At 37.5% G+C, this 27,793-nt stretch overlaps 1 protein-coding gene across 9 annotated transcripts in view; it reads left to right on the forward strand.

Moving 5' to 3' along the window:
- Nucleotides 1-27,793, forward strand: part of Pals2 (protein associated with LIN7 2, MAGUK p55 family member) — a 99,254-nt gene that overhangs the window by 64,966 nt on the left and 6,495 nt on the right. For 7 of the 9 annotated variants that reach the window (XM_052173700.1, XM_052173698.1, XM_052173697.1 and 4 more), the window contains 8 exons: nt 5,131-5,172; nt 6,645-6,776; nt 8,445-8,544; nt 9,063-9,131; nt 11,592-11,753; nt 22,117-22,319; nt 23,925-24,053; nt 25,290-26,282. In XM_052173700.1, the coding sequence (XP_052029660.1) occupies nt 5,131-5,172; nt 6,645-6,776; nt 8,445-8,544; nt 9,063-9,131; nt 11,592-11,753; nt 22,117-22,319; nt 23,925-24,053; nt 25,290-25,466 (1,014 nt within the window). In that variant the 3' untranslated portion in view covers nt 25,467-26,282. Of the gene's footprint in view, nt 1-5,130; nt 5,173-6,644; nt 6,777-8,444; nt 8,545-9,062; nt 9,132-11,591; nt 11,754-22,116; nt 22,320-23,924; nt 24,054-25,289; nt 26,283-27,793 lie in introns of those variants that run through there. The other 2 variants (XM_052173699.1, XM_052173705.1) reach the window with 2 other exon arrangements.

Genomic DNA, 27,793 nt, shown 5'->3' on the forward strand with positions numbered 1-27,793 from the left:
GAGGTTTGTCAGTGAAAATTCCAGCAAGATTTTTCTCCATCTTGATGAGAAGACAGGCCAGAACACTCAAGGCACAAAAGCAGGAAGCAGGAGTGGTGGCATCTTAGTTCCTTTCCCTTTTGTTGTACAGCTTTAAGGGGGGAGATGTTATTCTGGTTCCCTGTTCAAGGGTACACCATAGTACAGAGGTTGTAAAGGAACAGGAGCCTGAAGCAGCTGGTCGGCCATCTTGAATCCAGTCAGGAAGCAGAGAGCAATAACACCTTGTTTCCAGCTTCCTTCTATTTTTACAATCCAGGACTCCAGCCCAGAAAATGGTGCCACCCACGGTAGGTGGGTCTTCATATCTCAATTAAACTAAGATAATCCCCCAATTGCAAAACCAGGGTCCTATCTCTTAGGTGATTCAAGATTTCATTAAATTGAAAGTTGGGATCACAGTTATTTTTTTTTCTCTCATAAAATACACCCTGACCATAACCATCACAACTATTAATGTGCAGATTTACATATTATGGTGTCTGCATAGGAATGGATAGATGGGAAGGAAGTTTAGTAATGTCTCTTAGAGTCGAATCTTCATGTGGTCTAAAACTCAGTTGTTTCCTAGAAAAATTCTTACATATATGCAGTCAGAAATTCATTAACAAGCATGTAAATCCTAAAGCATTAGTGCACATTTTATGGTACTATTTTTATTTTTAAATGATTTAAAATGTTTTAATTTACATAGAATTAAATCTATACCCAGAAGGCAAAGCAGGGGGTTGAATACAAGATCTAACGTAAAGGCCATCTTGTTGGGGAAGGCAGGGTTAGGGATAGGATGAAATGAGAGCAGGAGGACCAGGTTTTGAGCTTATGTACTGGGTGGCAAGCCCATGGTTTTTGTATGTAGCTTAATAAATGTAGTGTGTGTGTGTGTGTGTGTGTGTGTGTGTGAGTAACTCAAACTCAAATGTGGTTTAAATTGAAAATTTTCAAGTTGTAATTTTTAAGTTTACAATTTTGTAGACGTGGGTATTAACACAGTTAAGATAAACTTAGCTGTCACTCCTGACTTCTGTGAGACTATTGGTCCCTCCCTCCTGTCTCTACGGTTTTCTCCCTCACTCCAGGCAACTGCCCATCTGCATTCTGTCACAGTCTGTGTTCCCATATTGTCATATAAGCAGAATTATACTTATTTGGATTTCAGATTTTTAATACATTTTTATTCTTTGAGGATTTCATATGTGCATATAGTGTAGTTTTATTATGTGCACCCCATACTACTCCTAACTTCTCCCAGATCTGCCTCACTCTCTCCTGATTTTGTGTTCTCTGAGTACATTTACTCATAGTGTTGGGCCTGGCCTCTGCCTCTCTCAGAAAGCTTCAGCTGTCAGAGGCTCAGAGAGGTTCCTGAGGCCTTCCCTCCATGCTGCAATGCTGACTGGCTTGATCGTGTGCAGGGCTTGTGCAGGCTAGCCCAGCTGCTATGAGTACAGCAGTTCTGCCACGTCCAGAAGACACTGATAAGTTCTGCTCCTCCCTAACCTCTAGCTCTTAGTCTTCTGCCTCTCATCCTTGGTGGTCCCTGAGACTTACAGGGAAGGGATATAATACAGCTGTCCCATCTGTTGCTGAACACTCTATAAACACTTAATTTTTATATTTTGACCTATTATGAGTGTCTCCTTTAACCACTGTGCCCCCACACAAACTTCTCTGATTGAGTCTGAGAGCTGTACTAACTTGTAGTGATAGAAATTTGACGTTATTAGCCATTTTGATACTATATTCATTTAGATGTGTTCCCCAGCCATATACTAAATTTGAGTTATCTCAGAGTTAACGCAGACCCAGAATAACAGAGGTTTCATGTTCTCATTTATATATGAACCCTATAGTCAGATTTTTCATTTGTGTGTCTAAATTGAAGGTCCTCTAGAATTTAGGAAACTAGATGAATTTCAGTTTTTACCTGGCCTCTTTCAGCACAAATATGCATGATTTATCCATTTTGCTTACTTGTGTTGATTAAGTCCATACCTTTTTATTGATCTCGAATTTCATTGTATGAGCATACCAATTTGTATATGTATAAGCTGGCTGGTAAACATTTTTGTTATTACCAATTTGGGCTATTACAGATTAAAACAGCTAGGGATATAAATACCTATGTATTGAGAGTTGATCATGTGGCAGGTATATGTTGAAATTTTAGAGAAAAAGCTTTTCAGAAGTGATTGTAGCAGTTTACAGTCCCACCAGCATTGCCTGAGTTCATTTTATTCAGTGTCCTTGCTATATTTTGTATGACCAGTCTTTAGTTTCTGTCAATATAATAGTATATGATAATAGCTTATTGCAATTTAATTTGCATATCACTAATAATATTAGAATTATATAATATATTATATGATAATAATAGACATTTTCATGTGCTTATTTCCCATGATTTTACCCACTCAGTGAAGTTCACATGTCTTTGTCTACTTTGTGCTGTTTTCTTACTTGGTTTTAGCATTCTGGTATGCTGGTTAGTTTTATGTCAACTTGATACAAGCTAAAATCATCTAAGAGGAGGGAACCCCAGTTGAGAAATAGATCAGGCTGTAGGCATGCAAGCCTGTAGGGCATTTCCTTAATTAGTGATTGACTAGGGTTAAAAGGAAGCCCATTGTAAGTGGAGTTACTCCTGAGCTGGTGCCTCCCTGGGTTCTCGAAGTAGGTGGAGCCAGCCAGTAAGCCACACTCACTCCTCTGTGGCTTCTGCCCAGAGCGTGGCTTCCCTCAGTGGAGTCTCTGAAGGCCATTTGTCCTCCGCAAGATGCTTGGTTATGCAGTTTCCTCACAGCAATGTTAACCCAAGACACCTGGATACAAGTGTTTCATCAAAACTGTGAATTGCAAAGATTTTCATCCAGTTTTCAAATTTGTGATTATCCTTTCTTAGTCTCCTGAGTGTTGGGGTTACAGTCTTGTATATCTGTGCCCAGCTATGGAATTGAGTCCTTTTTATATGTTCTGTGGTCTACTTAACAATTTCAATTCTTCCTATAAGAAAGAAATAAGAAATTGAAAATAAGAATATAAAATGTACATATGGGGAGGGGGGATCTGGGAAAGGGGAAATCATTTGGAATGTAAACAAATAATATAGAAAATAAAAATATTCAATAAAAAATATAAAATGTAAAATTTAAATATTTTATTGGTATTGCTGATACAGGTTCTCACTGTGTAGCCCAGGCTGGCCTTGAAGTCATGGGTAATCCTCCTACCTTAATCTCTTAAGTGTTAGGATTATAGGTGCAGGTTACCACAATTGGTTGTACTATGTCTTATTTACTAAGTTGTTTCATATTTTCTATTTCTCTCTCACACACACACACACTTTTATAGCCTTTGACTTGGTTAGTTGGTTTCATTTTTGAGCCACATCATCCTGTAGTCCAAACTGGCCTCCCATTTACTATTCACTATGTAGTGAAGAATAACTTTGAACTGTTTCTAAAATGCTGGGATTACAGTGCATATCAATACATCTGGGTGTTCTGGACTCTTCTTAATTGATTTTCTTCCTGTTCCAGGTTATCTGTTTTACTTATTTGCATACCTGCTCATGATTTGTTGTTTTTTGTTTTGTCTGGGTTTTTTTGAGAATTTATGAAAATATATTTTGTATTATTTTTGCCCTTATCATTCCACAACCTCCTATGTTCTTCCCTATATAGACACTCAAATATATGATTTCCTTGTCTGTGATCATTACTATTAAACAACACACATGGCTTACTGAGCCCGTGTAGTATAGCTTTTATGTACATATGTTTAGAGCTGACCATTTGGGATTCAGTAACACATCAGGGCTCTTGACCCTACCCTGGAGATGACTGCTTGCTTGTCTTACTTTCATTCATTTTCTGTAGTTTTTTATATAAGGGTGGGTCCTCGAAATTCCCTTCTTGTCATTGACCTATGGACTGTATGTCATCATTATGCAGGTCTTGTTTAGGCGACTCATCATTGGTAAACAGACTGCTCCTAATCTTTTTAGTTACTAGTAGTTCAGTAGTTAGTAGTATTGTATATGAATCACTTTACATGTACTTGAGTAATATAACTGCTGAATCCATTCTGAGAAGAGGATTACTAGGTCAGAAGGTTTATGTGTTTGTGATATTGGTAATTATTGCCAAAGTGTTCTCCCAAGAGGTTGGGAAGACAAATTGTCTTCCACAAGCCTATTAGGAAAATCCCTATTAGCCAATATCCTGTTTGCAGAATGTCAAATATTTGTGTTTCTGTTAGTTGGTTAGTTAGTTAATTAGTTACTTAGTTCATATGAAGGTGTTATCCTAGTAGTGTTTTAATTTTCATTTCTACTCAGAATACGTTGAACCCCTATTTAAAAGCTATTTGCACTTCACTTTGTCTACTGTCTATTTTAAACCATTGGTCAATCAGTATTTCTCTAATGGTGAGAATATAGTTTTAAGTGTTGTTTAGTAATTTAAGATTGATAAATTGGCATTCATAAACTATTTTGTAGTGCAGTTCATAAAATACAGCAAGTCAACTCTTCCATGATTTTAAAGATTTTATAAAACTCCTAGGTCAAAGACTAGACTAGTTGATTTTTCAGACAAATTTTACCAAAGTTTAATCCGAGTTTTTGAGCATGAGGGTAATGTTCCAAAAGTAGTTTAATGAGACAAAGAATTATTCCTTTTAGTAATCCTTTTACATCTGCATTAGATGTTGGTATCTCCAAACAGGGTAACTAAAGTTTGAAATTTGGAAAACACTTGTAACTTCACAAAGTATTCTTCCACAATCAAGAATGACAAACACCCTTGCATAGGTGGCATGAGGCTTTTTGTTCAGTGGGCCTTTCTCCAGAAGTAGGGAATATACTGCTAGTTTTATAACTACTCACAGTCTCTCAGATGCCTGCAACTTTTTGCTTGTATTATTTATAGTTTACAGGTATTATAACCTGTGAACAATTAATTAGGGAGGAAGTTAAGTTGCTTTACCAATGAGTGAAGTAATAAAATGAGCCAGTAGCTTACTTATATTTTGTTAAGTTATTAGTTTAAACTCTGGCTTTATTTATGCAATTAAAAAATATATTTTTAGAGTTACGTCAATATGGAGAGGCATCCAGCCCACGTCCGTCAGGTATGATATCCTGTGAAAGCATTCTCTGGTATTCCTGTTGTTCTGTCTTAGCAGTCAACTAAATTTACCTTGAATTGTGCATTGCCCGAGCCTTAAGCTGCGTGCCAAACTTAAGACAGTCGCCTGCCACAGCGTAGCAGTCTCAATACTGTGTGCATGCTTGCTGTTTACATGCTTCTACATTTGTATATCATGAAAAAGTGGCTTCCTGGTTTGTTTAGCATTGATTCTCAGACTTTGCAAAGTTATTGCAAATGGTCTACAGCTTTCTATCAAGATCACATGCACCCAGTGTTTAAAAATATCTTCCTATGCGTCATTCACACTGGGTAGTTTTTTAAGCATGCTAATAATATAGTGTATGTACTTATACTGTTTGAAAGTTTTATTTGTTTCTAGTTGAAGTGTGATACACATAGAAAAATAACATTGTTAATTTGACTAATTGTGTGCTTTTCTGCTTATTAAAGTTTATCTGCTGATTAATACTAAGGCTTTTCTGTAGAAGATAAATTTGAATTTCTATAAATATGTATGAAGTATGTCTATTTTAAGAAAACAGTTGATCTAAACTTGCCATCAAATATTAAAAATGATTAATTAGAATTCAAATTAAAGTAAATAAACAATATGTTGCAAGCACTGGAGATCTTAAAAGCCTAACTGGCATACTTTTATTAGGAAAGCAAATTTAAGACAAATCTGTATGTTTGAATTTAATTGGAGAACAGGAACTTTCTAGTGTTTTGTCTCATACATAATTTAATGCTAATTTAAACTTAAACATATAAATCAAGGTAAGATTATCAAGAAAGTATTTTCCTTATTTGTTTTAGCCAATGTAACTCTCTGATTAAAATATTCTACTAGAGGTTAAGTTCTTAATGTTTTAAGGTTGCCAGATATATTTTAGGTCTTACTTCAAGAAGACCATTGTTTAATTTTGCTTTCAAGGTGTCTGAACAATGTCAGTTCTGATATATTGAAAATATATGCCTCAAACTAACTGCATACATTATTTCAGGATTTTAACTGCAAAATGACATTTATTTAAATTAAAAATTATGCAGGGTTTGTTGGAAAATCAAGTGAAAAGCTTGAGAGAGGAGAAGGGTAGAATGCAGTGATTATGATACACTTCCTGACTTAAGATTAGCTATTAAGGGGAGTGGATAATACAGCTCAGTGCATGCAACCTATTCGCATCCAAAGCCTTGGATATAAACCCTCACACCAACAAAAGAAAGAAATAGAGTTTTAAAAATGAACAAAATTTTAATGAAGCAAAATGTTTATTTTTCTGCTATACCAAATCATTATATTAATATTCTAATAAATTGGTTTTTATTTAGAAGAATAAGTTTCTTATCTGAAATGCTTAGTGTCATTTACAATTAAATCACAGTGGTTTGGTTTCAACATCTAGTGCTTAGTGTATACATACAGTCTTTTTCATTGTGCTATGTTTTTAGGTATTTGTCAAGTGTCATTTTGATTATAATCCATTCAATGATAACCTGATACCCTGCAAAGAAGCAGGACTGAAATTTTCCAAAGGAGAAATTCTTCAGATTGTAAACAGAGAAGACCCAAATTGGTGGCAGGTTAGTATGATTCTCAAAAAATTCCTCAAATGCTTTTCTGTTTTCAATCTTTGATCTGCTCAGTATCTAAAAGTGCAGGAAGCATTTGTTCCCATGATCTTTCTTGCATGAACAGGTCCTGCTTTGTGTCTGCCAGCTTGTAGACAGAAGACCAGACTGAGAGAGAATTGTGAGTGTGAAGCAGGCATAACCTGCCTATGGCTGTCTGGCACCTGGTGTAAGGATTAGGTGAAACAGTACTTTCTCGTAGGTAGTCACCTTCACATATGTTGTAGGGCAAGAAGAACTTTGTAATCATTGTCAATGTTTCTTGACCTTTACATGAGTTGATACAGTATTCAGAGTTGAAGAAAATGACAAGAAACCTAGACACTTTTCAACTCTTAAAGCTGATTCTGGCCTCATGAGAGAACAGGGTAGAAGAAGAAAGCCTCCTGGACCCAATACCAAGCATAAACTTAGCTGTTATTGGTGACTGGTGTTAACAGTGATGAATTAAATGACTTCTACAGAGAGATGGTCTAGAGGCTAAGAACAGCCATGGCACAGTGCCTGACTGTAAATGAAGACATTTTTATCAATAAGTAAACCATGGTGAGATAACTAGGAAATGAGTTCAGTAAACAGTTCATGATCGCAAGAGGTCTTCAGTGAAACACTTGGAGGCTCTAAACATGTCTGATCCCTTCCCATGGTTGAACACAGACCTTCCAGGTTTTCTGTTGTATTTTCTATAAATGTTCTCTCTCAGTTCTTTAATACTCTCACTGTCATTTGAGTCTCTTTCTTCATTTTGATAATCTTATTTAATTCCAGTTTTTAGGATTATGAAAAACTGATAAACAGGATTTCTTTATTCTAGTTAAAAGAAGAAAGAAACTAATTGTGGTATCAATCATTATCATTTAACATCACCCCTCGTTCTGGGGCTAGAGATGGCTCAGCTGGCTAGGAGCCCTCGCTGCTCCTGTGGACCCACATGACCAGCACTCCTGTTGGGCTGCTCCCACTCTCTGGGACTCCAGCTCCTCTTCTGGCCCTGGGCACCTTCACCCACATGCACACACATACACAGACCCAAAAACATTTGAATAAAATATTTTTTTAACTACTTACTTTAATTTTAAGGTTTCTATTTCTTTATACTAGATAAAGTTTCACCTATTTTAAACTTATCACCTTTGGATATTCAGATTCTTGTTTGCATAAATTCAAATTTATGCTTTGTATTCCCAGTATTGGAAATTCTTTCTATTGATTTAGACTCAGGAAATAACATTCTAGAATTGAGGTCAGTAGAAATGGCTTATAAAGGATACTGGATAAGTCGTTCCTTAATACTTCTTTATATAAAATAGTATTCTTCTTTCCTTTCTTTGACTTTATCACACACACATTTTATGCCCCTTCCACCCCCTAAATAAAACATTGTAGTATTTGAGGAGCCTGTACATTGTTGTTTATGGGAGTTTCAACATGTCATTACCAGTTGACATACATGAGTCTTAGATACAAATGGCTTTCTTTGTCTAAATCCTTTAACACAATTCCATAGATTGAAAGAGTGTTTTCCATAGGAAACTAACTTTAACTGACCAGCACTTGTACTTACTAAAATATTGTCTAAAATTTTGATCACTGGTCACTGATATATTAATTTGATTCTAGGCTAGCCATGTGAAAGAGGGAGGAAGTGCTGGCCTGATTCCAAGCCAGTTCCTGGAAGAGAAGAGAAAAGCATTTGTTCGCAGAGACTGGGACAGTTCAGGTGAAGTGCTTCTCACAGAAATAGGCAGGGAGGGGCTGGGCTCACCTTCTTTTCCCTCTGTTTTTCTAAAATCACAAATGAATTTATTTGAAATACATGGAGAATCAATTTTTCCTGCTCACCTCCTTTTTCCTCTCTAAAGTAAATTTTTATTCTTTTCTACCACCTACTGGTAGTGTATCAAAATTCAATGACAGCCGGGCGGTGGTGGCGCACGCCTGTAATCCAAGCACTCTGGGAGGCAGAGGCAGGCGGATCTCTGAGTTTGAGGACAGCCTGGTCTACAGAGTGAGTTCCAGGACAGCCAGGGCTACACAGAGAAACCCTGTCTCGAAAAAAAACTAAATCCAAAAAACCAAAAAAAAAAAAAAAAACAAAACAAAACAAAAAAAAAAATTCAATGACAAATTCATCCCTTCCTAGGAAGGGTAATTCTCTTACCTCCTCATAAAACATAACTGGGCATTTTAAGGTCTTGTCTCAATGTATCACCCAAATTAAGTCTTGTCGTCCTCCAGGACCCTTTTGTGGAACTATAAGCAACAAAAAAAAGAAAAAGATGATGTACCTCACAACCAGGAATGCAGGTACGTTTAATCCCTTTGGAAGATCTAAATAAATAGCTTTATCATTAGTTAACATGTTTTAATCTCTGAACATGAAATTTAAAGTACATTTAATTTATATTAGTGCCAATTACTAGATCTCATGTGGACACATGATAAAATATAAGTTGCAGTTTGTCAATGTAATTTACAGCAGGAAGAAGTTGTTAGGAATTGTGCTTGTACTAATGCAGGAGGAATGTGTGGACAGTCCTTACTTAGAGGACCCTGACATAGTACCATGGTTCTAGGGCAGAGTGCCTTTGTGGAGATGTCAGCGTGAGGATGACGGAGAGCTAGATGCTGCCATAATGGCAGGTTCGTTGTGAGGAAATGACGCTGAGCCAGGTAGCTCCCTGAATTAAGAGTCTTTCTCAACTCTTTTAGGGGTTGACTTTGGGGTGGGGGTAAAGAAGGGAGAGAGGGGGACAGAGAGAAGAAGAGAGAGAGGTATTGAAATTCTTATCATATGTTTAAGTTGACCTGGAATTCACCAGTTAATACAGGTTGGCCTCAGACACTTCATTATCTTATGCTATTCTTTCCTTAGTAGCCCAGCCTTTCCTCAAACTCTAAATCTTCTGCCTCTCCCAAAATCTTTCATCTTAAAGAAAGGAATATCTTTTAAAGAAAAAGTAATAGTAATCAGGAGAAGTCATAGATGTGTTTATTAGCTTCATTAGAGTCTCGTTTTACAGTTAAACACATTAAATCATCAAGATGTATACTTTAAGAACATACAATTCTTATTCATCATTTATGTTTTAAAAGCTGAAAAAAATTAAAAATAAAAATCAAGTCAAAGGCCTGGGGGTGTAGCCATTGCCTAATATGAATAAGGTGCTGGGTTCAATCCCCAGAACTAGAAAGGAAAATGCAATTAAAACACCATCAGACTAATTGAGTGCATTACAAATTTAAACCAAATAAATAAATAACACTTTTAAATAAACAAACAAATAAATAAATAAACAAAACCTTTAGCCTAACTAGCTATGAGAGAAATGTAGATTAAAGCTACATTGAGATGCTATCTTACCCCCATACAGAATGGCCTTCATTAAGAAAAATAATATTCTGTCAGAATCCTGAACAAAAAAGAATTCTTTTGCCTTGACAGTAGGTAGTAAACTAGTCTTGCCATTGCACAAGTCAGCCTAAGTTACCCACATTACACCACTATCCCCACTCCTGGAGCATACCACAGGAATACTACATGTCTTTATCACTGCACCACAGTTCAGGAGAGCAAAGTTCTGTAATTACTCTGACTATCAACAGGAGAAATAAAATATGGTATATGTGCACCACAGAATGAAGTTATATCTTTTGCAGAAAAAGGGATAATCATGTTTAACAAACTAAACCAATCTTTGAGACACAAACATGTTTTGCCCACTTGTGGACCCTAGATTTTTTAGAGATAGACAAAATTATATATATACAGTTTACATTAAAGGAGAAGGGAAATCGTGTAGGGAAGAAAGAAGAGGAAGGCAAGAGATGAAAGGGGAAGGGTAGCCAGCACGATGTTTATCTGCAGGAAAGCGGCCTTGTGTGACCTGGTGTAATAAAAACATTTAAAAAGGAAGCTAAATGTGGAAACTATCAGGTTTATTTTTCTTGACTTTCTTGAAGAGGAAAGGGTTTATTCAGCTTATACTTCCACACTTCTGTTCATCACTAAAGAAAGTCAGGACTGGAACTCAAGCAAGTCAGGAAGCGCAGGAGCTGATGCAGAGGCCATGGAGGGGTGTTTGCTTCCCCTGGCTTGCTCAGCCTGCTTTCTTATCGAACCCAAGACTACCAGCCCAGGATGGCACCACCCACAAGGGCCCTCCTACTCTTGATCACTAATTGAGAAAATGCCCCCCAGCTGGGTCTCATGAAGCCACTTTCTCTGTGAAGCTCCTGAAGCTTCTCATGAGCTCCTGAAGCTCCTTTCTCTGTGATAACTCCAGCCTGTGTCAAGTTGACACACAAAACAAGCCAGTACAAAGAGATTACCAAGAACATTGGAAAACACAGATATTTACATTAAGAGTTACATCAGTAGCAAAAACACAGTTATGAAATAGTAATGAAAATACCTTTATGGTTGAGGGTCACCACAACATGAGGAACTGTATTAAAGGGTTCACAGAATTAGGAAGGTTGAGTACCACTGCTTTAATGTAGAGAGTATTGATAAATGTGCATAAAACTCTGGGATTTTGTAGCACAGTAAATGAGAGTAAACAAGTGGGGGCAAGCATTAAATCAAGATATAAAATAATTTCTGTTCTTACAAAATTTGTAAAAACAAGCCTATGTCAGACATGCACCATTGCAGTGATTAATTAATATCAAGGCAAGAAGACCATTAGCATACAGAATACCAAGGAATGTTTTTATATATACAAAGTATAACTGAATATAATGTCCTTTTACTTTCACATTTAGAGTTTGATCGTCATGAAATTCAGATCTATGAGGAAGTAGCAAAAATGCCACCCTTCCAACGGAAAACATTAGTGTTGATTGGAGCTCAAGGTGTGGGCAGAAGGAGCTTGAAAAACAGGTTCATAGTACTGAATCCTGCTAGATTTGGAACAACAGTGCCATGTAAGTCTTCAGGTTCCATTTGCTGCTCAGAAAGAGAATGGGTATATGGAGAAAAGGATTATTATTAATTATGCTAATTCCAGATGAGATTTGGTTATGCTAATGAGCATGGAAGAGTAGATGGTTCTGAGTCCACAGGGTCGTCTCCATCTTAGGTAGTGCTGCCCGACTGATGCTTGGCCGTGGCAACAGTGCTAGAGGCAGTGCAGACATTTAAGAGTTGTGGCAATTTATACTCATTTGTTTTGTTTTGTTTTTATGTAATTATTATCCATTCATTTGTATTTGTATTTTTCATCCAGTGTAGTATACTTAAAAGAAGAAAGCCTACTAGATGCTCAAATACTCAGTACAACAGTAGCTATGTGAATTTAGGTGATCTGGTTTAAATTCCAGTCCTCAGCCTGGAAGGATTCTAAGCCTGATTGTCTGCAAGCAGGTTCTTCAGGAGACAGCGTTTATCAGACTTACTTAAGACTGTATAAAATAATGCTGAGGAGGAGGAGACCTGGGTAGACTCCGACTCCAACTTTTCACTTTGTAATCTTTGTTTCCCCTTGCTTTTGCATGTTCAAATACAAAACTTAGTGATGGCAGAATCGGAGTAAGTGGAGCATTCAGGTTATGTTGTGATACCTGCTATACATTTGACCTCTTGAAGAAGCCTGAGGAAATGGCCTCACAGGCCTCTCTCTTCAGAGAAGGATTTGTTTTCATTCATGGTTTTCCTTGGCTCTTCTGCTATTTTCTTCTGTAACTAGTATCCACTCATTTGTATTTGAACTCATGGTAGGATGGAGCAGTATGGTAGCAGAAGCTTGTGGAACAGGAGGCTCTTCACTCATGGTAGACAGGAAGAAGAGAACAAGAGACCCAGGGTAAGAAATTGCCTTCCTAGGCATCGCCCTGTTCCAGCCTTCAGTATAGCACCATGTTGGGGCAGTTCACATTCAGACCATACAGCTTACACTTATAGACTCCTTCGTCCTACAAAACTGCCCAAAGCTAATTTCAATGTACTATGACATAGAATGTCTTAGTATTTGTTCTTGTTTATATTAGTTTTATTTTGGCTCTGTTTTTTAAGAGATTTTTTTTCCTGTTATTTTTAACTAGGTATAACTGTGTGTTGTATATTGTGTATGTGCATGTGAGTGTAGTTGCCATAGAGACCAGAGGCATAGGTCACCCCCTAACAGCCCCATTTGAACTTGATAGACAGTTGTGAGCTGCCTGGCCTGAGTGCTGGGAGCTGAACCCTGACCCTGCAGAAGATCAGCAAGTGCTACTAACTGCCAAGCCATCTTTAATTTTTAAAATATTTTATTTTTTACTCAGTAGGCGACTTCCTTTGGTGTTTCCATGTTTTGTCTGGTTTGGGTTGCCACTGGTCCATCTCTTCTCCCTGCCCGGTGCCCATACCCTCTGCCCCAGTGTTCTGTTGCCACACTCTCGCCGTGTGTTCTGTTCCCTTCTCCACATCCTTCTTTATGGAGGTTCTATGTCCCTTTTCTAGTTTCATGGCCTCTGTCTTCACACCCACAAAACACACACACACACATACACACACACCACAACTAGGGTCTGCAAATGAGGAACTTGCCATATTTAGCTTTCTTAGCTTGAGCTACTCCATTTATTATCTTTTTCAACTCTGTCCATTTTCTTGGAAATTTCACAATTTCATTAGAACCAAATAAAATTCTAGTGTGTGTATGTTTTCATTACCCATTCATCAGTTGCTAGACATCTAGTTTGGTTTCATCCCCTTGTCATTGTGAATAGAACAACAATAAGGATTGATGATAGAGTCCTTTGGGTACACACCTATGAATGCTAATTGTGCTTTTAGAGTGGTGCTGTGTGGGTAAGCATATTCCTTGTGTAGTGTATGTGCATGCAGAGGCCAGAGGTTCACGTGCAGATCTCCACTGCCTCCGTCCCCCGTCTTCTGAGACAGTTGTTCTTTGCACCTGGAGCTCGTTGTTTGGAATAGGCTGAAGGCCAGGGAGCGCTCAGGATCCAGCTGGTTAGCAGACTGTCCCCACCACACCTCCTAGACAAGCCCCACCTTTTTGTTTGTTTGTTTATGGATATTTTCCTTCATCTATGACTGTGTACCACATGCTTGCCTGATGTCCACAGAAGCCAGAAGAGGGTATCAGATTCCCTAGAACTGGGTGGTTTTGAGCCATGATATGGTACTGGGAATTGAATTCTATAAGAGAGGCTAACACCCTGAATCACAGAGCCATCTCTCCATGCACTGTGCCCAGCTTTGGTGGATGCTGAGTAGTCAGACTCATCTGACAAGCACCTTGTGAGCTGAAGCATCTCCCTGCCCATTTTATGTTTCTTGCACTGATGGCCATATGATTACACCAGTTTGCATTCCCATAACAGTGAATAAGGTTTCCTCCTCCTCCACATCCTCACCAGCGTTTGCTGCCGTTGCTCTTGATGGCAGTCACTCAAACTTGTCTGAGATAGAATCTCAAAATAGTTCTATTTTGCATTATTCTGATGACTGAGAATATTGAACACTTGTGAAAATATTTATTGGTCACTTGTATTTCTTTTGAGAATTGTCTACCTCATTATTATATTTATTGGTTGGCAGTTTGGGTTGGGTTTTTGGTATTTAAATTCACAGTTCTTTATATATTTAATTTAAGTTTATCTGGCAATGATTTCTATCCCATTTTTTTTCTGACAGTTTCCTTTGTTATGAAGTTTTTTTTAAAAAAAAAGATAATTTTCAACCACTTTTAAATTTTTGGACCTATTTACTATACTGTAGAATTTTTCCTTCTGAACATTCTAGAATATGCCTATATCTCAAACTGTGCTCATTATGTGTTCCCTAGCAATTTCACCATTTCATGTTTGAAGTTAAGGTCTTTGGTCTACTTTGAATTATTGTTCATTCTTCTGCAGCTAAATACTCTTTTACAAGCACCATCTATTGTCTCTTTTTCAGTGTATATTTTACCACCTTTATCAAAAGTTAGGTGTTCACAGCTCTAGGGGGCTTATTTCTGGGACAGTGGAATATACTCTTTTAAAGCCTGTTATGCCAGTACCATAGTGTCTTCATAGAATTGTCTATTATAGTTTAAAGTCAAGCAATCCATGTTTCCTCCTGCTGGGTTCTTTCTACTTAGAATTGTTCTGGACATCTGTAGAGTCTTCTGCGTCTCTGTGAACTGAGTTTTCTAGTTCTATGAAGAATGTCATCAGACTCTTCTGGGGTTGCACTGACTGTGTATTCCTTCCGGTTTGTAACCATTTTCACAGGGCTGCTTCACTGCCCAGGAGCAGTCTAGCGCCTTCAATTCTTTCGTTCATTTTGGTTTTAATGGATTTTTTCTCCTTTGAACTATTTACTCTTTTCAAAGTTCATATATGTCATATTAAGAAAGCTGGTTCAACAGTAACAGTAATAAATATATTCTCAGAAAACAGGATAGCATTAATATGATTTCATTTGCACAACTATCCAGAGGTAGTCAACATTTCTTCCTCTGTCTACTCCATATCTCTATCTCTTTTTACTTAATTATAAATTTATGTTTATTTTTTCCTTAAAATCTTCATTCAGATGAAATCCACATAGTATTTTCTTCATACAATTTGCCTACTTTGAATTGTTTTTAGCATGTTCACATAGTTGTGCAAGTATTTCTATTGTTGCAGGATTTCTACAAGGTCATTAGCAACAGCCCCCTCTCATTCCTGAATTTAGTAAATTTTTTCTTAGTCTTCTGTAATATTTGTCAATTTTGCTCTTTTCATGTTTTCTTTTTGTAATTTTATTGATTTTTCTGCTTCTTCATAGCATACATTTTACTAATTTCAATTTAATCTGATTATCTTTTGTTTGTTTGCTCCTTGGGATTAGGATGACCTTCTCTCTCCAGCTATACTAATAGAAAGTTAGGCTATCCACCAGAGAGTTCCTTTAACAGACAGATACATTTATGTTACAAATTTCTCAGTAGATATTGCTTTTTTACATCTTGTAATTTTGTTGCGTTTTATGTTTTTGTTTGCATTCATCTCAGAGTCATTTTTAATTCTAGAAATAGATAAATGTAATGAAACACATTTTCTTCACAGCGATGCCACAGAGGTTTAAAATGTAATCTGAGAATAAGACAGTTGTCCAACACGCGTCAGTTAGCTGGAGCTAAATCTGGCTTCTTCCAGGCGGACTGGTTGCTGCTTTCTTCCTTCCTAACCATATATAAGAAAATAGTTTCTGAGGTGAGCTACAAACGGATCCTTTAGTCAGAAGTAAAAGTGAAAGGAAAACTAGCAGTCCTCCAGTTTTGCTGTCCTCTCTGCACATACTCCTGTGCAGTTTTGTTAAGTCTTTCCATGTATGCGATCAGTAGGCTTCAGTTAGCTATCTAGTTTCGTCTTGAAGCTTACCACAGTGCTGATAATTTTTCTATGCTAAGACACTTTTCTAAAGCTTCAGAGCCCTTCACAAGTGTGATGGCTGAACTGTACTCTGTCAAAATAGAGACAAAGACTATGCTGCCCAGTACCCAGCACCTAGCACCCAGTACCCGGCACTCAGCACCCAGGAGGACTCTTGGCAGCTCCGTCAGTAATGGTCACTCTCAAAAGTATTTACTAATCTTACTTTTGATTTTATTTTTTACTTGGCCCATTTTATAGTATATTATTTCGTTTCACACATGTTTTATTTTTCCAGATTTTCCTGTTACTCATGATAATTCCATTAACTATGTCCAGAGAACATATGCCACATTAACTGCTTAGGAATTTTTTATAGCCTCAGCTGTAAAATGTTTGTTTTCCTTGTACACTTGGGGAAGATGTATTCTCTTCTTATTGCCTGGACTGCTGCATTGATAGGTTCTGTGTAGCTGCTCAGGTCTTCAATTCCTCTGTAACCTCTGTTCTCTCCATCGCCACAAGCCTTGAGGTCTTCTGCTCTTTTGCTTCATTTCTATTTTGTTTCATGTGTTTGGAGATTCTTCTCTTAGGTGCTTATATGTTTGTGAGCATCTTACTTCAGGATGAATTGACCCTTTTGTCATTGTGATTATTCGTCATTGCCTCTAGCAATAGCTTCCATCTCCCTGTTTGTCTGGTCAATGTGAGCATGCAGCTGTCTCTGGTCACGGCTTACATGTATGTCTTTCCGTCTTCACTTCCCACATCTTTAAGTGTAAGATTTCTGTCATAAACAGCATGGAGTTGATCAGTTTTTCCAATCTATTGTGCCATTCACTTTGAATTTGCCTGACTGTTTCCTCTTTAAATTCAGCTCTGCATTATTGCAAATATATAAATCAGTTTCTTATACTTCAAATATGTATCAGGAGAATTACATCTTGTCTTCGTGTCCTATTATTGATACTAATGTTGGTCATTGACTATGGCATTTGGTAGGTTTTTCTTCCCCTACAAATCTGTAGTTTACACTTAAGCAAGCTGTTCAGAGATACTTTCAAACATGCAGCTGTTTTCAGCAAACTTTTGATCCAGTGATTTATGCTTCTGACATTAACTGGACAATATAAAAGTTTTGGAGGAATGTATCTGTCTACTCTCACTTTACTTGAGTACACAGATGAGATTCATCTCCTAGTGTTCTGACCCATGCTATTTCTGGCAGCTCAGGAAGGGAAGAACTAGGTCTCTATCAGCTACTGGTTCTTTGTGCTCCTTTTCCTTCCTTGCTTTCAGGCATCTAGAAGAGTAACTTTCTAGTTACTTTCATTTTTATAATTTTTCCTTTGTTAAGCAAATCTCATTTTTAGGCATTAAAAACAAAAATAGGCTAGTCCCTATCAAAACTGAAGCCTTTATTCTAGTTCACAATTTCCACCTTCCCCCCAGCTCGTCTTGATCTACAGCAGAGTAGTGGCATTGGGACGGGTGGGGTATAGCTTATTTTACTACCTAGTTTATGTCCTTCGCTGCTGCTTTAATTTCTTATAAGCTGTGCTGTAAGAAGTGAGTGCCAAAAGGAAAGAGGGGTGTTGCATAAGATCTTGCTTGCTGAAGTTCTTTGTCTTGAATGTCCAAATAGTATCTCTTCAATGCCTTTCTTTCTTTTTTCTTTTTAAAGAATCATTGGAGATTTCCATACTACAAATTTTTCTGGCCAAGGACATTAGAATTTCTAATTATTCTCTTGGAATGGTACCCCAAGCTTTTATACCATAGCTTCTCTAAGCATTCCTTAACTGGTTCCAGGAACCCACACTCACATACCCATCTACTCCCCAAAATACTAAAATCCAGGAATACTTAAAGTTCCATAGAATTTTGCATATAACCCATGCAAAGCCTTCTGTGGAAGTTTAAGTCATGTGAATTATTTATGTTGCCTATATATAATGTTAACTGATTTATAAATAGCTGTTAAGCTAAGGAACAGTAAGAAGGGATAAAAATCTGTTCATAGTCAGTGCAGATAGATTTTGTTTTCCCTGAATTTTCCCATCCATAGTTAGCTGACAAGAGATATAGAACTCATAGATGCAGAGGGGAAGATAATGAATTTCCTCCTACTGTCTTTCTGTGCAAAGTGCCTTAGTCCTGGGAGTCATGCTGGCTTTTCAACATGAGTATACGCACATGCATTAGCCTAGAAGAAAGGCGTCATTTGTTTTACCCGCACTGGGGGTACAAACCACTGCTATGTCATGTCACTATAGGCCTTAAGTATAGGCATACCATTTTTGCAACCTACTTTTAATGAGGGTTCAACCTCTCCTCTAGCCCACCATCCAGCAGAGGTAGTAGAAGAGAAAGTTATTAGGATATGGGGAAATGGACCTGTTCAGCAGTAGTTCTTTGGGGCTGAGCTTGATCTTTTTGGGCAGCAGTTCAGTCCCATAGCAAATACCAACTATGACTCAGCAGCTGCAGACCAGTCCTCTAGGCAGGTAGACACCAGGCACAAACCAACAGCTCCAGTCCAGTCCTTTCAGCTAGCAGACACCAGGCAGCTGTAATTCAACCAGTCTGCAGCAAAGCCGCAGAAGCAGCAAGCTGCCACAGGAACCTCACTGAGCAGTTCTTTGGCAACTTTCTCTCAGTGTCAGTTATAAGAAGTTAAGCTCAACAATGCTGTGTAAGGTGAACCAATACATGTTTGTCATAGAGCGAAGAATAGCAGGACAGAGCAAACCAAGGCTCAGTGCTCGTCTCCCACTGCCTGTGGGCTCATATTTATACTCCTTCATCAAGCTTCCTTTCACATGTTTGCTATATCCAAACATCCTTTCACCTGTGTCTGCTTCAGGAAAACAGTCTTTCACGTGTCTGCTTTAGCAAGACATCTTCTCACCTGTGTGCACCAGCAAAACATGATTTGACATAATTAACTTTCCAAAGAACTAGAAGCTGACACTTCACTTAAGCATTCTTCTGGGAAAATAAATTTACTATGTGGGAAAGGAAAACAGTTCATTCCTCCCTGACCTATGTTTCACAACTCATTTGGTTCATTTTTAGATATATATAAGGCAGTAGTGTTTAGGAGATGACCCAGGACCAGGAGGACTCTGTTCTGGTAAACTGCAAAAGATAGACTACTTCTTTATATGCTAGCCTCTGTTTAGGATTCAAGTAAAGTCAGAGAATAAAGTTAAAATTCAGTTAAATATTTTGTTAACACACTTAAGGAAAACATTCAAAAGTTTCTAATGCTGATCTTGTGCTTAAAGAATCACAGTCGTCTTGTTAAGATCAACTCTGCATACTACTCCCCACTTGACATTCTAGTCTTCCCTGTGGGTCATTACTCAGCTTTGCTGGCTGCCTGAAATACTCACCTCTTGTACTTTCCCATGCTTGGGGTGTACTTTCTATTCAAGGAGAACCTTCTCAGAAGCCCCATATAACCACTGAACCTACTGCAGTGGCTTCAGTTACCTAGAGGTCGTGGGGCAGCACCTCAGTTCTGCTTCTCATTTGGAGTAAGATTCTTCAGCTCTTACTGTCTGCTTACTAGAGTACAAGTTACAAGAAAACAGATCTGTATGTTTCTCTTTGACCTGCTACCTAAAACAGGTTTTTGTAGTAACAGGATGCCTATAAGTATTTGATGATAAATGAATTACCATCATGAGCCTTTTCAAGTATATTAAAGAAAAGAAAGAGAAAGTGTTGTCTCAGGAAAATAAGCTGTAAACCCTGTTTTGTTTGTTTTGTTTTGCTTTTAGTGTCCAGACCTTGGGCTTGGTTAACACATGAAGTGTTTCTTTGTTGACTCTTTACTACTGAAATTTAGAATCTTGCCAGTTTTAAAATTTCACTTGTAGGAAGTGAAATTGTTCTGCAATAAGCCATTCTGCTCTCTTCTGAAAATGAACAGAAACGTATGTAGCAGTGGCTTTCTGTTCTCTGTCTGTCTGTCTCCCTCCTTCACTCTCTCCCTCCTTTATGATGTATCCAGTAGAGAGTGGAGTTAGAGTTAAAAATCACTTGTATACATTTTGCTTGAACTAGGATTCTATAAATGTACTGGAAGTGATGTGTGCATTTACATGTTCATTTCAAGTACTACATTGATGGTTTCAAATCAGGGCTTCACCAGAAGATAGGACTTTTAAATTAAGTTGCAGATAGTGACCCAAGTCCTTATGTGTATTTTCTTGGAAGACTTAGAACTCTCACGGACATTTTGTTGTATGACCTTTGAAATTCCACAAACAGGCAAGTTTCAGGACTTTTTTTTTTTTTTTTTTTTTGAGTGTAAAAACCCATCAGATTGTCTTGAGGATTCTTGAAATTAGATTAGCAGAGGACACCATGTTGTACATAATGGTCTCATTACAAATTAGACTTTTACTTTTACCTTGAGTTTAAAGTTCTTTTTGTCCAAAAGTTGTCTTGGTATCTTATAATAATTTAAAAGTCTGCTGATTTTTTTATTTATATCACTTATTTAAACTTCACATGCTTAATGATTACTCAGATTTTTTTCTATTTACTTAAAAAAAGTAGAGTTCAGTCAACTTAGATTCAGGCTATAACCCTAAAATAGTACAAAAATTATTTTTCTTCCTCAAAGCTACTGTTAAATTTGGCAGACTACATCTTTACAAAGATGTAACGGGTAGGAATAATTCATTCCTAGCATGGACCAAATTGTCGGTGTGACATGCCTGAAAGCATTCATAGTTTTAACTACCACATAAAAGGATTACCTACCACTGGATTTGGAATTTGAGGATTCACTCTAATTTAGAAACCATAGATCAGAGTAGAGAAGGTAATAAATGATGCTTATAAAATCAGATATTTCACATTTGGGACCATCAGAAAGCAGGAGACCTACAGGAGGTTTAGGGCTTGAGGAGAAGTAAAAAAGACTAGATGTCCTCATTTGTGGGTAGAATTGCACTTCAGAGAACAGTTCTTATCCGACTAAGAATGGGTGAACTTGGCGCAGCTCTGGGTAATCAATGAAGAACTGCTTAACTGGCCAGAGAGTGATAGCACACACCTTTATGTAATCCCAGAGAGTGATAGCACACACCTTTATGTAATCCCAGAGAGTGATAGCACACACCTTTATGTAATCCCAGAGAGTGATAGCACAAGCCTTTATGTAATCCCAGAGAGTGATAGCACACGCCTTTATGTAATCCCAGAGAGTGGTAGCACACGCCTTTATGTAATCCCAGAGAGTGATAGCACACGCCTTTATGTAATCCCAGAGAGTGATAGCACACGCCTTTATGTAATCCCAGAGAGTGATAGCACAAGCCTTTATGTAATCCCAGAGAGTGATAGCACACGCCTCTATGTAATCCCAGCACTTGGGAAACAGAGGCAGGCAGATTCCTGAGTTCGAGCCAGCCTGGTCTACAGAGTGAGTTCCATGACAGCCAGGGCTATACAGAGAAACCCATCTCAAAATGTCAAAACAGAAAAGAAAGAGATGCTTAACCAGAAAGGAGGGATATAATAGAATCTTCAAGAAAAAGGAGACTGCCATGCAAGGGAAAAGACAGCATGAAGACGTCTAGATGAAGATGCTTAAAGACCCAAGGTGAATTAAAAATCACATTTTTGATATAAAGTTTATGTTGAAAACCATCTCTTAAAACATTGTTTTAAATTAGAAATCAACAAGCATTCCTATTCAAGGGCTATACAATTTGTAATGTAGCTACTATCTTAATGGAAAAGAAAACTTGGACAATGGATAAACAAACATGCATGGCTGTGGCCCAAAACTTCATTTTCAAAACCAGGAGGCAGGCCATGAACTAAGTGAAATGCGCCAAGCTATCCCTGTATATTCAGACTATATTTTACTATTTACAATTGTCATATGCAAGTTCTCAACCTTATTTCATTCTAGTTACTTCACGAAAGCCAAGAGAAGACGAAAAGGATGGACAAGCGTATAAATTTGTGTCTCGATCAGAGATGGAAGCAGATATTAAAGCTGGAAAATATTTAGAACATGGGGAATACGAAGGAAACCTGTATGGAACCAAGATCGACTCTATTCTTGAAGTTGTCCAAACCGGAAGGACTTGCATTTTGGACGTCAATCCACAAGTGAGTTGCATGGATTTCAAAGCTGTTATTACTTTTTAGTATCCCAGGGAGTTTTGTCTGTGTTGTGTGTGTTGACTGTGGGAAGTGTGCTTTATCAAGGAAGAAATGTGGCTCTTTCTCAGCTTCATTATGAGTGCATAGCTAGATATATAAATAAATGTCAGTCAGACAACCGAGGCTCGGGTGAAACCATGTGCTGGAACCTGCAGAAGTGCAGTATTTACCTCATCAAGTAGCATGGAAGTGTTATGTTGGGAAATGTTAAACTTAACTCAGGGGTTCAGGATTAGAGCACAAGCCATTCCCTTTACTTCCCAGACACACACAACAGAGCGTCCATTTTACCTCACTCATGGCTGCCCTACTCAGGTTCCCGTCTGTACACCCAGCCCGGCTGCACTTTCCTACTCAGAGATAGGTACATAGCCTTTTAGTCATTTCGGTACACCTTAAGTATGTATAACATAAGTTTCTATTTTTGTTGTTTTTTACATAGATGGAACAGTTAGGTAGATTCTTGAACTTCTATTAATTTTGTTCTTTGACAATTTCTTACATGTGAATAAAGTATTCTGACTGCCTCTCTCCTATACCCTCTCTATCTCTCTCCCATAGCCATCAGCTTTCCCACCTCCTACCAGTAGTAGCATTCCCAGACTCCTGACCTGTGGCTTAGTTTTACGACTCCTTTAGTTTAACTAGAGCCATCTGTGTGAACATTGGAGTAGAACTATTCACTAGAGCTCTGTGGGATCACAACTAAAAGCAATGACTCCCCTACTCCTTGACTCTATCAGTAGAAAATAATATAGTAGTGAGCCCTCCCACCACCCTGACCATAGGTGAGCTCACTCTTGTGCAGACCCAGTCGGGCTATCTACAGCCATTGTTTTTGTGACTGCAGTCTCCGTGTCCTGCTCAGAAGATGGCATCTCAAAGCCCTTTCTGCTATCCTCTGGCCCTTACATTCTGTTCCTTTCTTCGGCAATGTCCCCTGATTCTCAGAGAGGACAGTTTATAAATCTCCTGTTTAAGCCTGAGCATTCACCCATTCATCCGTCACACTCAGCACCTGGTACAGCCATGCGTCCATCCGTATTCCCCACTGTTCACTAGAAAAGATGCTTCTCGATTAAGGCCAAGAACAGCATTTATCTATTGGTAGAAACATACGTATTCAAAAGGCAATTTTATACTGTGTCAGTTTTTCTTTTATATTTATGTTTCTTAAAATCTTTTTTCTGTGGAGTTATTTTTTTATTTGTAGGTGTTGCACAATATGAATTTTGTAGTATGAATGAGTATTCAGTACTAAGAGAATTCTACAATTAACCAATTATGTATTTGGCTCAAATTATCTATTTAGCTCACTAAATTTTCTACCTTCCTTTAAGAGGAAAAAAGAGCAATAACACTTGAATTTACAACAAAATAAATGGGTTGGCGTTTTAGAGAAGTACTGTGTGGAATTAAGACAGGGAGTTCAGGCTGTAAATTATGTCTGTAACCTTAGGAAGAGACAGATAGACTTCAGTTTATACTAATGAGCCGCACACTCTACATTCTAACATTATATAAACTGGTTTATAATTACTCTTTGCACAGGCATTGAAAGTATTGAGGACATCTGAATTCATGCCTTATGTGGTATTTATTGCTGCTCCAGAGCTAGAAACCTTGCGTGCCATGCACAAGGCTGTGGTGGATGCAGGAATCACCACCAAGCTTTTGACGGTAGGGGCTCTTTCCATGTTACCACCTTTTATTTTCCCTTTTCTTTTGAGAGTGCTTACTCCCATCTAATTATATTTAGGAAGTCACTGCTCTATGTAAAAGTACTACAGAATGAAAATTAACTTACTAGATGTAAGTTTAGGATTTTAAACAATATTGTTTTTTGTAATCCTTATTTCCCTAATTTAAAACAGAACACATATATATATATATATATATATATATATATATATATATATATGAGTATATGTATATATGAGTATATGTATATATGAGTATATGTATATGAGTATATAAATGAAAAGATTCAGTGCTGGAATATGTACATTGTAGTCTTTCCGTCTACATACATCCGTATGTATTCCTGGGACTTTCTTGCTTCCTTGTTTCTTAATTTAACGGTCATTTGCTCAGTCTTCTAATCACTCTGTCTGAAGTAGATTTTTTAAAAGTTTTTGTACCTACATATGTTCTCTTCTAAAGTACCTACCTATAAGTTGCAAATGTTCTATTTGTTATTCATCTGTCTTTTCTACCAAAAAGCAGGATCCCTTTCTGTTTTATTGTTTTCTACTGATTCTGAACCTTTGCAAACATCAATAGGATCCTAATTCATGCTTGTAGAATTGCATGCGAAGGTCTAGTGGGAGTGTGTGGAAAGCTCTCCTTGCTCGTGCAGAATCCATCACTTGGGATCTGTCCTGTTCAAACCATTTAGTAGAACTTGACGGGATGCAAACAACAGTGTCTCAGAAATAAAGCTAAAGACACTGGGTGTGTTTGCCACAACTTAGAGTTTCAAATCACACTGTTAAGATTCTCTGTCTTTCTAAGTGACAGGGGGCAAATTGGCTTTGAGTTGGACAGCCAATACAAGGGGGGATCCGGGATTTAAACAAGCCATATAAGATAACACTCTTTTGGAAGGATTGTATAGAAATGAGCTGGACATCAAGTACCTGTCTTGTCTTAGACTCACCTTAATAGTGTTAGGAATTTCACTCTACTGCCAGCAAAACAATGTGCAAAATACTCATAAGCCATGGAAGTAGATGGAAAGATTGCAGCAGGAGCAGGTATCTGGTGATGCCTCCGTCAGCACCGTATAGGATAGATTTTAAGAACTAGTATCTGAATTCCAACAAATATTCAACCCCCTTATTTCTTAACTCACTTTAGAGCTGAACAAATCAGTATTTATTACCATGAAAACTTCTTCTTTTAAAACCTTCACAGGACTCTGACTTGAAGAAAACGGTGGATGAAAGTGCCCGAATTCAAAGAGCATACAACCACTACTTTGATTTGATCATCGTAAATGACAATCTAGACAAAGCCTTTGAGAAACTACAAACTGCCATTGAGAAACTGAGGATGGAGCCACAGTGGGTCCCAATCAGCTGGGTGTACTGATGATTCAGTAAGGTTATCAGTTAAATAAAACTTTAAAACAGTGACTCAGCAAGTCGACCTTGTGCCGAGAGAGCACATGCACAGGTGGAAGGCACCCGCCGCATCTAGGCATTTTTATTGTGTAGATTGAAATAACAGTGCACTAGGTGGAATTTTTATATATTTGTGGTTGGGAAGGTGTACTAATATATAATTTCTCTTAATTTTTCTAACTTTTTATGGATAAAACCTTTCTATTCATACCACATAAAGAAATGCGTTTAAGCATTTTGTAAGTTTTAATTTAGTACCCTTACCTTTTTCATCAAAGGAGTTTTCAGATCATTCTCTCCAACATTGATCTTGCATTTTCACTGTGATAATGAATACTTGAAATAGTTTTGTAATGCTGTCATTCTCGTAAGTAGTTAGTGAAGGATCAATTATTCTCTTACTAGAAAAAAAAATGTAGTTATTGACCTTCATCAAACTCCTTACAGAAGCAGAATTTAAATATCAGTGCTACAGCTAGTCCATTACTATCTTAATCTGTTCAGTGCCACCTCTTATTCCAGAGTATGGCTGTTGATTCTTGTTTGTACAGTCAGCACCCCCCCTTCCCCATCTCTCTAGTGAATACAGTGAAGAGCAGTAGCGTGCACTCTCTATGGGATTATTCTTTGATTTGTCGCCGTGCTGTGCTGATGCCGACTGATGTTGCACATTAGCTATGGGAGCTGGGGTGGAAGCACGGTCACGCACCCAGAGCGTGCCTTGTCCTGCAGGACCTAACTCAGAGAGCACTTACTTATTTTCAAATATAAAATTTCAAACCTATTACTGCAGTTTGGTTTTTTAAGAATAGTCAGCAAAAATATGCCTGTGCAAATGTTGTGGTATTTAAAGATGTCTCTAAGCTGCAAGCTGTTTGTTAATCATCCCATGTGATTTCTGAAACAGGAAGTGATTTGTTAGGGTATTTGTTCTCTGTTTTGTCAAAAACCAAATCCATTGAACAGTTTACAAGATTTGGAAATAATTGCCAGAGAGTCATATATACATACCTAGCATTCATCATGTGATATATACTAAATAATGTTCTATACTCTTAAGATTTCTGTTAAGTACACTTTTTTGTTGTTGTTAAGATTAGGAACCAAGTCCTTTAGTTGCATTGGCACAGCATACTGATTTCCACTTTCACCATGGTTGATACCCTCCTCTAGGATTCCTGACCGGTACGTGTTCTTCCATAAACTGACCCTTAGTGATGCAGCTCATCACTGAAATTAGTTAACCTTAGTTTATATTGCTGCTAGCTTCTCCCAGTCACAAGAGTCACACTTTAAAGGGTTTGGTGCTTAAATACTGATGAGTGTCTTTGGTGACAGGCTTTGGATACCTGACTTCTGATTTTGGCTTTTCTCTCATCAGAATTATATATCCATCTATATAAAGATTGATGTAGCTATATACAGACATGCATACAAAGGTACTTACATATGGTAAGAAGCAATATACATTGTTTTAAATTGCTTTCATAATAAAACACCTAAGTTACCATATTGTTAATAATGGTAATTTGCGGGCTTTTCAATTTTAATTCTAGAATTTCATAGCCAAAATTCTTTCCCCTTTTTTTTTTTTTTTTTTTTGGAGAGGGGCAGGAAATTGTTAACAGAATGGGTCATACACTTAATAACTTTATAAACTACATGTATTTGCTAAATAGATTCCCATAGCAACATGAGTCAGAGCACAATATTTGCATGACACCTTGTAACTTAGTGTTTCAACACACTGTAATATAAGTTTGGAAAGAAAGTTCAGTTCTGTACTCACAGGAAATGTGCCATATTCCCCAGTGTACCTTCATGCTTTCTCATATATCAGTAGAACAGTCTATCTACACAATATTTCTACCATCTGGGTCCAATAGAGACAATAGTTACATATCTTTCTCATGTTAAATATAAAAATGTATAATGTCTGGAGTATCATCTGTACTTAACATTTTTTTATAAATGGTACTCATGATTCATCAACATAGCCACATTAGATTTCTCCTAATGAAATGATGGTTTTGTTCACTATAATATAGATGTCAATATTAAAGAAATACAACTGTTTCTCAGTGAGAAATCACCAGATTTGAAACTCAAGTTCCCATCTGGGTCTATAGAAACTATCAGGCCTCACACAAAGGTTCTTCCTAGGTAATGTGATCAAGGAAATTTATACTTCTCTCATGGGAGAGGTCTAACATAACAGACTTATTTATAATAGCTTTACTGAAGATGAAAGGACATGCAGTTGTGTCCAATAATTGGTAATATGTAAAAAAAAAT

This window comes from Apodemus sylvaticus, chromosome 2 (genome assembly GCF_947179515.1).
Source record: "Apodemus sylvaticus chromosome 2, mApoSyl1.1, whole genome shotgun sequence".
Lineage (NCBI taxonomy): Eukaryota > Metazoa > Chordata > Mammalia > Rodentia > Muridae > Apodemus > Apodemus sylvaticus.